Below are 17718 nucleotides of genomic sequence, written 5' to 3' on the forward strand. Positions count from 1 at the left end.
ATTATCTAGAATTGCATCATGGCCAGAACAACAGTAAATGCAAAGGCCTGAGGAAAAGAAGAAGTCAGGGTGGTTACAGTGGAGTGAGGGCAGGTAGGGGGTCAGGTATATCTCTTAGAACCCTTCTCTTATGAGATTAAAACAAGGATTATTAACTTGTGAATGTTCCCATTCTTTACCAATCTCCTTGGGTCCTCTGCCCTTAGGGAGGACACATTCTTGGTCTTCTTGATCCAAAGGGAGAAAGGAGAGTTGCCTACAGCTAGGGCAAGAGGGGCACCTTAGGGCAGAGTATCTGAGGATCACTGCTCCGACTGCTCCGAAATACAGGGGCAGTGCGTTAGGGGAAAGGATGAAAAGGGATCTAATGTATAATACTGTGAGCTCATGCTTCCCAGGGTGCCTGACAAAAACAAGTAAAGAGTGTGAGTTATTTTGAAAAGACTTTGAACAGTGAATTTACTTTGCATTACACAAACTCTATGCTAAGGAACAGTTTGGGAACAGAGCTTCAGGATTCATGGCCTTTTTTCAGGATAAATAAATTACTACAAGCAAAATTTCTGGGCCAAAAGGAACCCATTCAATTTTGATACACAGTAACAGATCCCCTCACTAGAAAGGGTGTGCCATTTTACACCCCCAACAACAAATTGCTCCCCACAGGCTTACCACATGGAATATCGTCATTCTTAATCTTTGTCAGTATGATGGAGAAAGAATGATTTCTCAACAGTATTTGAAATTTTTGCATCTTGGAAATGTGAGGGCAAATGTCTTTTTGCTATGTTTTTGGCCATTTGTATTTCCTCACTGATGAATTGTCTGCTTATGTCCTTTCCTTTGTTTTCTATTGCAATATGCATCTTTCCTTATTGAATTTATTAGAACCATTTGTATTTGGGGGATACTTTGCTTCTGTCTGTCTCTAAAATGCTGCCAGTAGGTTTCCCAGTGATACACAGGGGTTCTTGGGTGCACGCAACAGAAAGGTGACTGGCTCATTCCGCCAGAAAATGAATGCTTTGAAATTTGCTAGATCTCGGAATCATTTGAAAAGCGAGGAAATCGGACTCTGAAAACAGAGCAGCACGAACGGAGGCTGGTCAGAAAGCAGGCCCAATAAACTTAGGAGGAAGTGGTGAGGACCCTGATAATGACACTACATCCTGAAAGCCACTCGGGGCACCTTTGCCTCCAGTGGCTCCAAGGTGGTCTGTTCTCTGTCACACCTGACTCACAGTGTCTCCGTGTCCTCTGTCACAGTCTATATCCTAGTTGCCCAGGAGCTGAGAGAGTGAATATAGGGAGTTTTCATCTCCTGAGGTGGAAAGTAAGACCCTGTGCTTCATCTGGAGTCACACAGTAGAGAATTCTGCAAACAAGAGGAGCGCATCAGAGGCTAGGCAGAGAGACAGGGAGAGACATAGAAAGACAGGGAGAGACACAGAAAGAGAGAGAGACCCCCTACAACCAGCTTGCTAAGTTTTAATTTTGTTTATTGTGCTCTTAGCTTTAAGAGAAATGGACTTTTGGTGAATATAATCTAAAAACATCTTTCCGTTTGATTGCCAATCTTGTTTTGTTTTCCTTTTTAGCTGCTCCACAGCATATGGAGTTCCTGGGCCAGGAACAAGATCTGTCTTGTAGTTGTGGCCTAAGCTGCAGCTGTGGCAACACAGGATCCTTAACCCTCTGTGCTGAGCGGGGACTGAACTTGCATCTCAGTGCTCCTAAGATGCTGCAGATCCTTCACACTGAGCTGCAGCAGCAACTCTTCATTTCTGATATTATTAGCTCTGCTCTGACCTTCACCCTCTTTATTTTCCTATAATCTCCCAGTGGGACCAACCAGGGGTGCATTTTTCCTTTAAAGGACTTCCTGTGCCTGAATCAAGGGTTTTGCAGACTCTCTTTTGGGTCCAGAGGCAGCTTTGATGTCCCAGGTATTCATCTCATGTCAGAGACAACCTTGACCCTTAGATGTGTGAGGGTCTTGCTCTGGAGGCTAATTAGGTGGGGGTCCTATCACCTTTTAGGTTGGGAATCTACTGCCTCTCAAAATGTTTAACATTCTGCATTTTAGACAGGGGAATTTTTCTGACCTGTTCATCAAATATGTGCTTTCATGGCTAAGGAGTCCCCTAACTCTCCAACTGCTTTAAGTGTATTTTATTACTCACTTAGTTACAACTGGCTAGCAAAATGTGGGATACTTGACATTTCGATATCTTGGGCGTTAAACTGAAAAGCGTCCAGTCGATCATTTTTATACAGTAAGGCTTAAATCTTCTTTCCTCCTTCAAGGGAGATGGTGCAGTCTTAAGGACACATTAAATAATTTTACTGGTTTTGGAAGGGCTTAGTCATCTTCTCTTTTCTTATCTACACCATTAGAAGCCTTTCTACACATGTTGAACAGACCAGAGGCCCTAACACATGCTAGTCCAGAGGGGATCCTAGAGGATTCTCTGCCGAATCAGCATATCTTAAGAAAGCTTAGATGCTGGCTCCCTATAAAGGCTCCTTCCAGACTCAGCAGTGGAAGGAGGGGTAAGAATTAGGGAGCTTGGACCATGGTAGTCGGAGCTATGCCTGAAGTTGCCGGATGTGGGATGGCCAGTATAGATGAGCAAGGGGCTTGGAGACCAAAGTCCCTATAGGTGATTGAGGGACTTGCTGCCTGGACAGTAAGGCAGTATCTGGAATGTTCTGAGACAGGCATTAGGCAGCATCCTGAGCAGGGATCCAGGGCACAGAGGCCTAAAACTGGGTGGAAGGAGCAGGGCTACTGGACCAGGACTCAGGACAGGGCTCTGGCTCCTGGGGAGGTCATGGTGAGGACCAAAGACCCCAGGCAGCTCATCACCACAGCACTCAGGCAGACAGAACAAGTTGGAGGCTTAATCTTTAGAGTGGGAGAAAGAACTAGAGTCTGAGACAGAGTAATAAAGAATAAGCTTATTGGGGGGGGAGTGGTTAAGTGCATGGCCTGTATATCCAGCTGGCCTGGGTTCCAGTCTCCATTCTGTCACTCACTACCTGTGTGACTTTGGTCAAGTTACCTAGCCTCTCTGTGCTGCAGTTTCCTCACCTGTGAAATGGGGAAAATAACAATGCTTACCTCATAGGGCTTTTGTGAGAAGCAAAAGTAAAGGTAAATTGCTTAGAACAGGGATAGCACAGAGTAGGTATTAAAAATATTAGTTATTGGAGTTCCCATCGTGGCTCAGTGGTTAACAAATCTGACTAGGAACCATGAGGTTGCGGGTTCGATCCCTGGCCTTGCTCAGTGGGTTAAGGATCTGGCATTGCCATGAGCTGTGGTGTAGGTTGCAAACGCGGCTTGGATCTGTCGTTGCTGTGGCTCTGGCATAGGCCGGCGGCTACAGCTCTGATTCGACCCCTAGCCTGGGAACCTCCATATGCCATGGGAGCAGCCCTAGAAAAGGCAAAAAGACACACACACAAAAAAATTAGTCATTATTGTTAATATTATTATCATTACTAGAACTGGCAAAATGAAGATGAAGAAGTCAGAGAGTGGTCCTGATGGGGAATCACCAAAGTTATTCTTATTCTTCAGTTTCCTCCGAATAAGAACTAGATTGGCCTCAGGTCTAGGGGGAGACTAAGTTTATAGAGGGAGGTCAAGAGGCAGAAAAGGGCTGCAAAGGAAAGGAGACCAGCAAATTTTTGCAGGTGCAGTTGGGAGGGTGGCATTTTTCTCCTTTGGTGAACCCTGCCGTATTGTCCCTGTGCCCTCCTCCGCCCCATCCAGCATCTCTGAGCTCTGTGGGGCCTGTGCTGGAGATATGAGGAGTGAGATAGAAGAGTCTGGAAGGCCTTCTGCTATCTCAGGGACTCTGCCATAGGCTGGTTCCCCTAAACCTCATGGGTGTGCAGTGGCCACAAGAGGGATCCTGACCTCTGGCCTCTTGCTGGCCCTATTCATAAGAGTGAACTTGGAGTTAGAGGCATTCAAGCACAGACTCCATTTCACAAGGTGCACCCTCGTACACATGCCAACAAACAGGGCTTTAAGAAAAGTCACAACAGAGTGGACTCTTGAACAACATGGGTCTGAATTGCACGGGTCTAGTTTTAGGTGGTTTTTTCCAATAGTAAATACGACACTACTGCACCATCTGTGGTTAATTAAATCATCGTGGATCAGGAGGAGCCACGTACTCAGAGGGCCGACTACAAGTTCCAACCCTTGTGCTGTTCAAGGGTCAACTGTAAAGATAATGGCCACCATTGCTGGAGAGTTCAGCCAAGATAAAGTGCCGAGACGCTGTGTTTGTACACGAGAGCCACGTGTCCCTGAGCTGTTTTAGTCCCCGATACAAAGCTGTGAGCTAAGTCCTATTATCGTTTTGCAGGTGAGGAAGTGGGCTCCTGAGGGGTCATGTAACTTGCTAAGGTCAAACAACCAGCAAATGGTAGAGCCCAAATTCCAGCCGAAGCAGTTCAATATTCCAGCCTGCGCTTTTAATGAAAAGAAATAAAGAATGCTTTGGAGTTGCTCTCTGAAAGGAAAGATGACATTTCTGACAGAGTGAAATGTGTGCTGTTTGCTCCGTTTCTTGGTGAGCTGACACCAACAGGGGTGAAACATTTGCTCCCCCCAAGAGCATCTGCGTTGGTTCTCCGAGGACGTTAATTCACTCGGAGACTCTCTGGGAGAGGCCCACAGTTCCTTACAGCTTCTGGGATCACAGAACCCTTTTCAACAACATCCCTCAGGCCCAGCCCCCTAAAAACTATGTAATAAATTTACCATCAAAACAATCTCACTTGGTCCCTCAGAGACCATTATGCTACAAACAAAGGTAACATGATATTCCAATAAATATTTCTCCTGTGAAGTCATTAGGGTTTTTTCTCTCGTACACTAGACTGTATTCTTCAAATTTAATATAATTTCATAGTTCCCCTAAATCATTCATGGATATATATACAACATTCAAGTGTTCCACATACTGTCATTTGAATAAGAATGATTATTAAAGTTTAGGCTGAGTCGAAAATGCAAAAGCATTTTACTGTTTTTATTATTAAAAATGCAGTAATGAAATATTTTAAAATGTTATAGCAATTATCTTTTCATTGCACAAACCTGCATTGTCAACTCTGCCACATTAAAATGTTAAATCACTATTTTAATATCAAATTACAGAAAGAGAGAGAGAAACTGCTAAAAATCCCTCTTCTGTGCAGCATCTTCCTCTGCAACATTCTAGACCACATGGTCTGTCATGGTTGAGAGGTGCTGCCTCATACAGGAAACACAATGGATTCTGGAGACCCCAGAGTTGAAACAATGGGGAGATCTGGGACAGGTGTGATTCCTCATCATTTTAAAAAAAAAAAAAAAAACTGGGATAATTAGCTATTTTTCTGGGTTCCTAACCCCAAGCCTTCAGGACATCACTGGAAAGTGAGCAGGACTGGAACAGGTGGGCTAGAAAAATGAAATAATTCATGGAAGCCATTCCGGAAGCTGCATGCTTTGGGCATCAATGCTGGGGTCTTCCCTCACCCAGTCAGGCTGGTGTGTTGGGCTCTTGCAGGTGAGTGGCTCTTGACACTCAATGAATCCTACGTGATTCTCGGACTCTTATCTATAAAACTGAGCTACCTGTCTGGATCGCACTGAGTATCATCATTACACAGAGGACCTTGACCTGGGACTTTGTCTCATTAGGTGATTAAAAAACAAAAAAGTACATTTTTAATAGATTTCATGAGGACCTGGTTCTGTGTGACTCTGGTTGCTCATGGGAAACTATCAGATGAGGTCTACACTGAGTCAATAACTCACTTTTAAGGCCTCGAAATTATGTGGTCTTATTTTTCTATGCAGTTTTTTTTAAGCTAGGGCTTGTTATCATCAAAACTGAAAATCATCTCAATGATACCAACATATTATGTTATAAAAGAACTGCACTGTGAATAGGGATTTTCAGTCAGAAACTAGTGCTCAGTAAATACCTGACTAATTGATTAGTACTGGTGTTATTTACATAAATACATCAAATCAGCCTTGAGGGGTACTATAGAGCCAAAGCATGTAATCTAAAGGAAATTTACTTTATTAAGACTGATTTGGGGAGTTCCCGTCGTGGCTCAGTGGTTAACGAATCCGACTAGGAACCATGAGATTGCGGGTTCGATCCCTGGCCTTGCTCAGTGGGTTAAGGATACGGCGTTGCCGTGAGCTGTGGTGTATGTCGCAGACGCAGCTCAGATCCCGCGTTGCTGTGGCTCTGGCGTAGGCCGGTGGCTACAGCTCTGATTCGACCCCTAGCCTGGGAACCTCCATATGCCACGGGAGCAGCCCAAGAAATGGCAAAAAGACAAAAAAATAATAATAATAATAATTAAAAAGAAAAAAGACTGATTCAGAGTTCCCATTGTGGTGCAGTGGTTAACGAATCCGACTAGGAACCATGAGGTTGCGGGTTCAATCCCTGGCCTCACTCAGTGGATTAAGGATCCGGTGTTGCCATGAGCTGTGGTGTGGGTCGCAGATATGGCTCGGATCTGGCGTTGCTGTGACTGTGGCATAGGCCAGTGGCTACAACTTCAATTCGACCCCTAGCCTGGGAACCTCCATATGCCATGGATGTGCCCCTAAAAAGACAAAAGACAAAAAAAAAACAAACAAACAAAAAAACAGACTGACTCATAGTGAAGAAGTAACTCCTCGGTCTCCTTCCTACCCTCCCAGCTCTGTATTGACATCTTTGTTTGGTTTCTTTGTTTAGTATCTTAGCTTTGATTCCTCAGGACACAAACAGAGATAAAGAGGTACGTGCAATAATTTTAGGAGGGTGTCCTTTGGAAAACAATGCTTATCAAAGTGGCTGAGGAAAGCAGGATTGGCAGAAGGGGAAGTTGAACTGTTGATGGATGCAGCTGGAACAAACCTCAGCCAATCCCACCAGAAGTCTGAAGGTGGTCAGTCCATTAGAGAGGCCCTCAAACTAAGGCAAGAAAGCCAGGACTCAGGACCACACCATTACCAGGTTAATCCTGTGAAAGAAACAACCTGGGGCAAGACAGTTCCTTTTGACCAAGGGCAGTTGCTGGAGAGGGACTCAGCTGCGAGCTGTCAACAGGTAATACGCTAATAGCTGGGGGTGTACGGTGTCCTGTCCATGGAATTCGAGTGGCGCACCACAAAGCCCACTGTACTGGGTTACACCACAGAGTCACCATGTGGGAACTAAACTCATCCTCCTTTAACAAGTTAAAATCTTCCTTCTGACTTTCCTCTCTTTGTTATCAGCATCACCATTTTTCCTTACCCAAGGTAGCAGGAAAAAAAAAAAAAAATCTGAAGATTTCTAAAAATTGCCTTGGGCAATTTTTAACAGTCTGTCACATTTAATTTCCAGCATATTTATCCTTTTAAACAATTTTAAATAATTCACTACAAAGTGAAATCTGGCATAAGTCCTATCTGTCTTTTACTCCCTGAATTACTGAAGAAGCCAAGACAACAGATTTCTAGGCAGTTTCTAGGGCTTGGGTTGGGAACTGGTGGTATAACTAAGGAATGAGGAAGTGGCTGTCTCTTCTTCCTATTTTAGCGAAGAAAGCTTGAGTCATTGGTCAGGCAAATAAATGCTCCACTATTCTCTGGAAGTCCTACACTGTCAATAAGAAAGCAAATGAGTGACCTTGCCAAAGAATGTTGTTATTTCTAAATGTTTTCAAAGATTGGGATTTTAAAAAGTCTACATAGTAGTTGTATATATAGCCTCACCTTCCACTAGTATAACTATGCTGTCAGAGACCTAGCTGCCACTCCAAACACTGTCCTCAAAGTACTTGCAGAGCAACACAGGGGATATTAAATTATCATGTAATTAAATTAAATTATCACTTTGCAATCCCACCAATAAGGCTGAGGTGGCACTTCTGTTCTGAATCCTTGTTTGCAAATCCTTTTACTCTGAGATGAGAACTCCTTCCTGGCAGAAGCAGTTTCAGCTTAAAGGTGAAGTTGTAGATTAGGTGATTGTATAAGAGTTCTTGCATCCAGAAGATTCTAAGGACAAAAATATAAATCCACTTGTTTTTAAGATGTGTGATCTTTGGGTTTTAAATAATTTAACTTCTCCAAAACATGGATCTATATTGTACGTATTGATGACTTCACATTCTAAATATAAAGCTTTTTGAAATTTTCAGAACACTTTCTTTTGTTGAGTAGTAGAGTGGGGTATTTTAATGTTTGGGAATTTTGGGTGTGCAAAGAAAATATCTCTTTCTGAATAAATGGGTCAGAAACTAGTACTGATGCTTTGAAGCAAGAACTGTAGGGGCTATCCATTTGTCATCTCCACACCTACTGTATGCACAGCCCTTACGAGATATAATGATGATCACAGTGTGGGGAAAACATGATCTCAGATTTCTAACATTACGAAAAGGAAAACAGGGCAGGAAAACACTTGGAGCTCAGTTTTCCTCTTTAAGCCCATGAGGCTTCTTAAGCAAGTCTCATTAGGTGAGTGGGAAAGATGAGGTTCCTCCAAGAACCACCTTAAAGTCTCTGGGGCCACAAGGAACCTGTACAGCTAACACAGGTGCTCCCAGTACACTTTGGATGTGAGTTTGTGCAGCAAGGGGTACCTTCGTAGTGCAGGAATGCCTTGCCATGACAAAGCCACATAAAAGAACCCTACCGAATGGCTTCATCTGCCCTCCCCTTACCCTTCAGACTCTCTCTGGGATCTATTTGGGTGACACATGTGGCAACAGATGGATGCCTGGTGGCATAATGTATAGTCACCCGACATAAACTATGGACACGAGCATGTGTGGACGACAGGTCAACAGCCTCAGACCCAACAGTCTTCCCTCAGGAATATTCTGGGGACACCATCCAAACATCAGACCATTGAAAGGCTGGCTTAAAGCAGAAATTTGCAAACATTAGCCTGCTTCAGAATCACCTGAAGAGTCTGTTAAAACACAGATACCTGAGCCCCATACCCAGAGTCTTTGATTCAGCACATTTGGAGCAAAGCCTGGAAATGTGTATTTCTAACAGATTTCCAGGTGAGGCTGATGTTACTGGCCCAGGGATCTTCTGCTGAGAGACCAGCATGTAAAGAAGAGAGCCTCCACTGTCCTCTTTTGAGGACTTCAAATTCATTCAAGTTGCTGGGCGCAGAGGTAAGGATATGACCACCAAGTGGAGGTGAGTGAATCTTCGGGTAAGGACTCAAATCCCTGAGATGACCCAAAGATCTGAGGTGGGAGCACAGGTGTAGAATGTGTCTGTAGGAGGACCTTGGGAAATTAGACAAAGAGCCCATTTGCTTTTCTGCTTCTTTGCAGATGATACAGCAAAGTTGTATAGCTATACTGTAGCAAAGATGTATAGCAAAGTTGTCTCTTGTCATAGATACAGTTCCTTATTTCTCCCCCCCCCCTTTTTTTTTTTTTGGTCTTTTTGCTATTTCTTGGGCCCCTCCCACGGCATATGGAGGTTCCCAGGCTAGGGGTCGAATCAGAACTGTAGCCGCTGGCCTCTGGATCGTAACCCACTGAGCAAGGGCAGGGATCGAACCCGCAAACTTATGGTTCCTAGTTGGATTTGTTAACCACTGCGCCACAACAGAACTCCAGCTCCTTATTTCTGCATGGAGCAGCATTCCTGTTCCCTTGGGGAACTGCTCTTCCTCCTCTCCACGCATGTATTTCTTGTGGGCTTCGAATCAGAACGTTATGCTCCTGGGCCACAGGGATGTGTGACCTTCCCTCAGGAGATATTCCTTTGGCCCATGACCAGAGCCTAGCCAGAGTTCTTCCTTGGGAAATTTCTACATTTACTGGTGGGGAAAGTTCTCATTCATTTCTGGTCGTAGAGCTGTAAGAATATTTCCAAGAGATGCTATCAGCTGTATCTCCCACCACAGAACATGCAAGAGAATGAAGAAGACAAAAGCCAAGAAGAAGGAGCAGGAGAGAACCATGGCAGCAACAAGGCTCTGCTTCTAGTTGCTAAGGGCTCAGGGCTATCGGGGTTCTGCAGCAATTTCCTCAGTTCTGTGTTCTCTCTATCTTTCTAACTTCCATGTCTCCCCCATTTCTCCACTCCATCCCTCTTTACTTGCTTGCTTGAAGTAGTTGGGTTTCTGTCACTTGCAAAGCAAAGAATCCTGACTAGCATCCCTCTTGTAATCAAAACATTAAGGACAGAAGTGGAAGGAAGAAGCCTCAGAAGAGTGTTGGTGGTGGGATATGCTCGCGTGCTCTTTGTAACTGCAAGAATAGAGCCTCGCTCAGGTCTTCCTAAGGAAAAGTACAAAGACACATATGTGGAGATGGAAAGTGGAAAGCCACCAGAAAATGGAGACAGGGAAGGGCCAGCTACTCTTTAGGTCTCTCTCTCCTGGCCTCTCCTGCATGTCATCTTGGCTTCTCGGAGTGTCTGTTCCATTCTCCATGTGCTCCTATTTGATCAACACTTGCCCAGTTTTCCGTCCAAATGCCAGAAGGTCAGCTAATGACACTGCTGTTTGCAGTGTGCAGAGCCCTTTGTTCCCAGCCACGAGGGGTGGAGGGGGGAGCACTATCTCTGGTCCCATTGGGGTGTCCTCTGAATAATAATTACAAAAGCTGGAGGAGTTCCCTGGTGGCCTAGCAATGAAGGATTCGGCACTGTCACTGCTGTGGCACAAGTTCGATCTCTGGCCTGGGAACTTCCACATGCCATGGGTGTGGCCAAAAAAAAAGCTGGGGAATTTAGGATGAAGCAGGCATTCCCTTGTGCCCACTGTAGGAGATGTATGTGTATGTTCCAGGACACCAAGAATGAAGAATCATAGTATGAAACATCAAGCAAATATTAAAGAAAACATTTGCACCAGAAAATCAAGTGTATCAGAGAAGTGGGTATGGAGAAGGGATAGGGCAAAGACGTGACAAAGTGGTCTGGAGCCAAGGGCTTCAGGTCCTAGAAAAAGGAGTGAGTCCAGATCAGAAGTGTGAGGCCTCTCACAGCCCCACAAAGCCATGGGCCTCTGCTTGGCTTGGCCTTCACTGCAGACTGGGGGAACTTGGGATGGTCCCACATTTACCCTTCCCACCATCTCTCAGAGAGAGGTCACACACTTAGAGCTCAAACAGACCTAGGATGGGGTCCTTGTAAATGACCCTGGGCAAGTTTCATAGCTTCTGAAACCTCAGTTTCCTCATCTAAAGAGAGCATTATCTGCGTTCATTGGGTTTTTCTGAAGAGCAAATAAGACAATGCCTCTGAAACACTTAGCTTAGCTGCAGGCACTGAGTGTTCACTGAATGCCAGTTATCATTGCTATATCATCCTCATCATCATTATCCTCATTTTCATTATGATGCTTTGAAGGTGAGCGAGTGGTAATATGACTCCAGGGATATATTTGTGAACAAAGCTTATCTCTACCTGTTTGCTGATACTAGTCATTTCTCTAACAAACACTCCCCACTTACAAATGAAATTAAAATCAGAATATATTTTCATTGTACAGCTACATTGTGTAAAGTGAACACTACAAGCAAGCAAGCAGGGAGGAAGGGAGGGAAGAAAAGAGGGAGGGAAGAAAATCACTTGTCAAGTCCTCTTTCACTTGTAAGATTTTAGCCTTCATTATAAGAGATGCCTATTGTTAACTGAGGCATCAGCACAACAATTACCAAAAAAACAGCCCGAAGAGGTACCTAACATCATTTCATTCTGTAACACAGAACGTCTGGATATATTTAACCTTATGTGAAGTCATTAATTTGGTCTGACATGTCCTGAGTATTACCAACAGTTTACTTGAAAACGATATGAAGAGGATGGGAGGGTGTGGTTTAAATATAATCTACAATTTAAAATTTAACTTTACACATTGCCATGCTGTTCCATTATATATGCAGGAAAGGGAAGAACAGTATTCTTCAGACTTGAAAAAATTAATCCATGTTTCTTGGCATGGGCAACCAATGTTATGTTTAAAATATACATGTATAATGTGAGACATATTATCTAATAAAAATCATGCAATCTAGCTTGTTCACTTTGTAACGTATAATAACTGGAAGTTGATCAAAGAAAACTACTTTCATTTTCATTACTACATTGTTCCTATTTTTATGAACAAAATTTAAAATGTATGATAAAAATCCAATATACGGTAATTGAAACATACAGTCTGACCTCACATTGCTCTGATAAATCTGTTCATTTCTGGCCATTTTCAGTGTTGCTATAGTGAACAGTGTTGACAAGGGGATGAAAAAAAGCTTATAAATGGAATTTTGATCATAGATAAAGCTGAACATAAACTATCTCCCAACATTTCTGCATGTTGGGAGGCCCGGTTTGTGCCACAGATGGCCATCTCCCAATAATACATAAAACATTTCTTGTTGGAGCTCGGCACATGTTGTTGAATGCACAGGTCATCTGAACAGAACAATAATTCAATTCACTTAATAATGACCTCACTGGGAACAAACACAGACACACGATGATGCTGTTAGAAGAACAAAACCATACTAGAGTTTTAAAAATGAAATTCTTAAAAAGTCGCCATGCTCTTGTGAAAATAGCACTTAAATATATTCAGTGTTTAGCGACCAGGCAGGCTCACTGAGTTTATTTTAGGCTCTTGAATTTTACTGCAGTGTCGCTGCCATGTTTTCTCCATTTTCAGGCTGGTAGCTTTCCTGGAAAGGTCAGTGGTGCCCACTGAACCCTCTATTGGCTTATTGGCTGAGCTCATTGATGAAGAAGCCTTGAGTACATCATTTTTTCTTCTCAAAGAGCTGAGATGGCAGTCCATGAAGAATGACTGCAGAAAGTTTCAGAAGGACACATGGGAATCATTTAACCAGACCAATAAAACCTGCTATTTATGTAAGTAACAGTTATTACAACCTCAACCATCAAAGCCATCCATACTTCTCTAGAATAATTTTTAGATTTAGGGCTAATTTTATTTCTAGCTTTTAAGGCTTAAAAGCCAGGATTTCCTGCAGTGGCAGAAATGAATGAACTCAGTCTGGAGAAATCAGAATCTAGAGTGACCTCCTTCTAGCATCTAGATGCTTGCTAAGATAGCATGTTTTGATGTCACTGGTGTTCATACAATCAGATGTCACCTACTCGAAAGTTTTACCCACGATATTCATTTCTATATTATAAAACCAAGCCCAAGTGCTACGGAAATTGTGCCCTTTACTGTCGTAGTTTTAACTATTAATACCATGTTCTCTTTTGTCATCCACGCTGACTATAAAAGCATACTCAATAAATGGTAGGGGCTTCAATTATGTTTTTGCTTAATACATTTTATTAAAAAGATCTTTAATGTTTAGAACCCAAATTATAATCTTGGAGAATAGAGGGATTTCTTTAAGAGCAATGAATGAAGAGATAGTCTATTCAAATTATTTTAATGTTGGAGAACAGGGAGAACTTTGGGTAGGAATTTTGTCAAAAATCCTATGGTTGTTTATAGTTTATTTTTATAGTTTAATTATTTCGTTTGCTATTCTTTTTTCCCACTCCATCTATTCTAGCAGGCTTGAAAAAACTAAATCTGTTTTCCTACCGAGTAGTGCTTTTATGCTTAGGAAACACATTTCTTTATAGGAACTAACCCATTAGCTTATTTCTGTACCTGCCTCATCAATATCAGCTAGAATACCCTATAATCGTGGCAATTTATTAACCTCTGCTGTAAAAGCAGATGAAAGAACACTCATGCTATTTTTCCATGAAAATGGTGGTTAGAGGAAGGGGTGTTTTAGGAATATAGCGGTATGAGGGGAAAGGAGAGAGAATTAAAGAAACAGAGTACATTTCCAACTACACGTACAAGTTTCTAAAGCTTAAAAAGAGAGGTGGTGCCTCCTTAGTGCTGTAGGTAGTGCCTCAGTCTCGTACATCCTAAAGCTTAAAGAGGTATCTGTAATCCAAACAAGATATCCCTTTTTTCCTTCCTCAGTTTCTCTCCCTCCATTTACTGATTCTTCTCTCGGAAGACATAGTTCTTGCCTCTAAAAGAATTTGCTGTGTGAAGGAAAGAAAACACAGACGGTAATTAAATAAACTGAAATGTCCATAGGTAATTTAGGGACCAGGTTGTTATTGTAGGAGCTCAGAGAAACAGAGATCAGGAAAGGCTTCTTGAAGGAACTGCAAGGCATGTGTGCAGACCCTGCTCCTGGGACCACAGGCTGCCCCTCAATTCTCTGTGAGGCAGAGTGGAACTGCCCTTCCTCTCCCACCCTAGAAGGCTCCTCTCTCCATCTCCTGAGAGGAAGGAGGTCCTTCTGCAGCCATTTCAGTGGTGAAATGGTGCCATTTCAGCTCAGCTCCTCAGTTTACCTGAGGGCCAGCAGTGCTGGCAGAGACTGATCAGGAGGCTGAAGAATCTGTGTACCTTCCTCCCGAGGGAAGAGGGGGAGGATGGGGCACAGGAAGCCACACTCCTCTCTGGGCTTAGGCACCTGGAAAGGGCAAGCTGGAGGGAGGGAAAATCCAGAGAATGCTGCTACTGATCACAATAGCAACATTTACGCAGCACTTACAGCGCAGGGAACTGTTCAAAGCAATCTACATGGGTTATTAACCCAGGTGATCCTCACAACAACCCCATGAGGAAGTCCTATTAATACCCCCATTTTACAGATGAGGCACAGAAAAGCTAATTAACTTGCCTAAGATCACACAGCTACATAATTGGCAGAGTTTGGACTGCAGCCCAGACTCAGCTGGACTCCAGCCCCCCTGCTCTTACGTGGTGCACAACTCAGGCTGCACTTGGAGAGCCATTAAACAATATTGATACCCGGGCCTCGATCTCAGAAATACAGATTTAATTGATCTGCAGTGGGGCCGAGGGCAGGAGTCCTTCTGAAATTGCCCCAGGTGATTCTAATGCACAGCCAGGATTGCCAGCCATGCCATTCCACCTCTCACCATCCTGCTTCATTATCCCCATCCCTCTCCCCTCCTCTTAGACGATTCTGCCCTGATCTTAGACTCTGCCTTGCTCCTTTTTCCTTCCCACACAAAACGGCCCTTGAGGTGGTTTGAAAATATGTCCACAGTTTCTTTAACACTCCTTCCTTCAAAAGGGGGAGCCTAACCTCCCCTGCCCTTGAGTGTGGGCTGGACATACTGACTTGCTTCTAACGAATGGAATTTGGTAGAAGTAATGGTCTGTGGCTGCTAAGACCAGGTCATAAAAGACACTGCAACTTCCTCCTGTCCTCCTTTGTAAGTGGTAGATGGCTCACTCTGGGGAACACAAGCTGCCATGCCATGAGAACTTCAAACAGCCCTAGGGAGAGGACCTCATGGCAAAGAGCTGTGGATTCCTACCAAAAGCCAATGAAAAACAGAGGCCCTCCAGCAAGTAACCGTTGAGTGAGCCAAGTTGGGAGTGAACTTTCCAACCCCAGAGAATCCTCAAAATGACCACAGCCCTGCTGACATTTTCAGTACCCCCTCGCCAGAGACCCTGAGCTGGTCCCATCCTGCCAAACCGCTCTCAGATTCCTGACCCTCAGAAAGTGTGCGAGATAATAAATGTTCGTTGTTCTATGCTGATAAACCGTGGGGTGCCTTGTCATGTAGCAATAGATAACTGATAGAGGCGTCTCCTGCCCCAGTCCACCCCACCCCAGACCCTCCCAACCTTGACTTGGAGCTGGAGAAGTTGCCAGGGCTGCCAGAGAAAAGTGTTCTGACATCGCAAGGTGGAATTTTGAATGCATTTACCACAGAAACATAGCTCCATGCATTTTACATATGTACATGTATGTATGTAAATGCATAGGAAAAGTCTGGAAGAAACAAGCCATGCTGTTAACAGTGTTGGAGCCAGAGACAGGAGAGGGAGTGGGATCAGGGTTGGAGGAGGAAGCCAAGGGGAATTTTCCTTCCCTTTCTGAAGTCGTTGCTCGGATATTTCACATCGAGGATGTATCTACGCATCACCTGGGTAAATGTATTTTTCCTACATAAAAGCAAGGGAAGTGGAAAAAAGACAAAAAAAAAAAAAATGCGTAATCATACCTGAGGATGAGTTCTGTTGGAAGTAGAGCATTAGGAAGGTTGTTCCACAAGTACATCATGGATATAATAGTACTTGGCAGTCTGACCTGACTGCCTCAGCACCAGGTATACCACCAGATTGTAGGCACTGCAGTGATGAAGAGTTAAGAACACCAGGCCATGGAGCTTGATGCTCATGTGTGTTTGATTCCTGCTTCCTGGCTCTGACAATTAGCAGCTTGGCAAGGCATGCAACTGTTCTGGGCCCACTTCTTCATCTGTAAAGTCGGGATAATAATGTGAAAAATGTTAAAGCTAAATATATAAGGAGCCGCAGACAGTAAATGATCCACAGGTGGCACTCATTAAGTGTTACCTAAAGAAGTTCCTTTGTGGTACAGGGGGTTAACAATCCAGCATTGCCTCGGCATAGGATGCAACTGCAGCTTGGGTTTGATCCCTGTCCCAGGAACGTCCACTTGTCACAGGTGAGACCAGGGGGAAAAAAAAAAAAAAGTTAGCTAAAATGCCATGGAAAAAAAATTTTTTTTCTATTTATGGCCACTCCTGTAATGTATGGAAGTTCCTGGGAATATGAAGTTCCCAGGAAATGCTGGATCCAAGAGAGGCCAGGAATCAAATCTGCATCCTCACAAAGACTATGTCAGGTTCTTAACTTGTGAAACACAAAAGGAACTCTGGAAAAATATTTTTCTACTTCCAAGGACATACATTTGGGGAATTATTACATATAAATAAATTAAGGACTCCATGAATTATATATTGGCGTCAATTCACCTTGTTGGGGGGGGACACAAAAGGTTCATGACACAAAGCAGATTTTCAAGATACTTTTACTGAGTGAGCTTTGCAAACATTGTAGTGGTCAGATGTTTGTTTTCTATTTAAAGTGGTAAAGAACTGACTGAACTTTTTTCTTTTCTGGCTTCTTTTTTTTAGGGCCACACCCATAGCATATGGAGGTTCCTAGGCTAGAGTCGAATTGGAGCTGTAGCTGCTGGCCTACACCATAGCCACAGAAATGCCAGATCCAAGCCTCATCTGCGGCAATGCCAGATCCTTAACCCACTGAGCGAGGCCAGGGATCAAACCTGTGTCCTCATGGATACTAGTCAGATTCGTTTCTGCCGAGCCATGACGGGAACTCCAAGACCTGAACTCTATTCCAGTTACAAGGGAGAAACTGAGGACAGTGGAGGTGAGCATACAATCCCAGAGAAGTAAAACAATGCAAGACTTCAATTCTACTGGACTTTGGCATTAGTGTATTACACTATCCCATCTTGTACACATACACGAGAGACCACATATGAGGAGCCAGCCTACAGATCCCAGAAGTAAAAAATGTGTTTTGTTTGACCCCCCTCCAACATTGTTGAAAATATTTAAATTTGAAGCTCACATAAAAATACAAATTTCAGACTGCTCTTTAAAAAGGGAGACATCTGGCTATCTTGGGCTAGTTGGCTAGGACTGAGTCATGGATTCCTCCTTTAGTCATGATAAGGGTTCTCTGGAAGGTCACAATTCCTACTGGGACTGGCCTGCATTACTCAGTGGGGTTACTTTCCTGCCCCTCTAGGCACTGAGTTTGCACCTATGAAACTTTGGATGTTTACTTCAACGCAGTGAGAATG

General features: G+C 43.6%; 2 protein-coding genes across 8 annotated transcripts in view; one reads left to right on the plus strand and one right to left on the minus strand.

Moving 5' to 3' along the window:
* The window catches only part of LOC110259416 (uncharacterized), a 171559-nt gene that overhangs the window by 56162 nt on the left and 97679 nt on the right, over positions 1 to 17718 (minus strand). For 4 of the 7 annotated variants that reach the window (XM_085014006.1, XM_085014005.1, XM_085014003.1 and 1 more), the window contains one exon: positions 16082 to 16338. The exons of the other annotated variants lie outside the window; for them this stretch is intronic. In XM_085014006.1, the coding sequence (XP_084870132.1) occupies positions 16082 to 16112 (31 nt within the window). In that variant the 5' untranslated portion in view covers positions 16113 to 16338. The remainder of the gene's footprint in view (positions 1 to 16081; positions 16339 to 17718) is intronic. 7 annotated transcript variants of the gene reach the window in all.
* LOC110259415 (uncharacterized) overlaps positions 1 to 17718 on the plus strand; it is a 56240-nt gene that overhangs the window by 29352 nt on the left and 9170 nt on the right. Inside the window, exon 2 of the mRNA XM_085014007.1 lies at positions 12708 to 12910. Coding sequence (XP_084870133.1) covers positions 12708 to 12910 — 203 coding nt within the window. The remainder of the gene's footprint in view (positions 1 to 12707; positions 12911 to 17718) is intronic.

This window comes from Sus scrofa, chromosome 2 (assembly GCF_054392235.1).
Source record: "Sus scrofa isolate SSC_HxYL_T2T_F1_AM1 chromosome 2, Sscrofa_HxYL_maternal_Yorkshire_Landrace_v2.0, whole genome shotgun sequence".
In the NCBI taxonomy this organism is placed as follows: Eukaryota; Metazoa; Chordata; class Mammalia; order Artiodactyla; family Suidae; genus Sus; species Sus scrofa.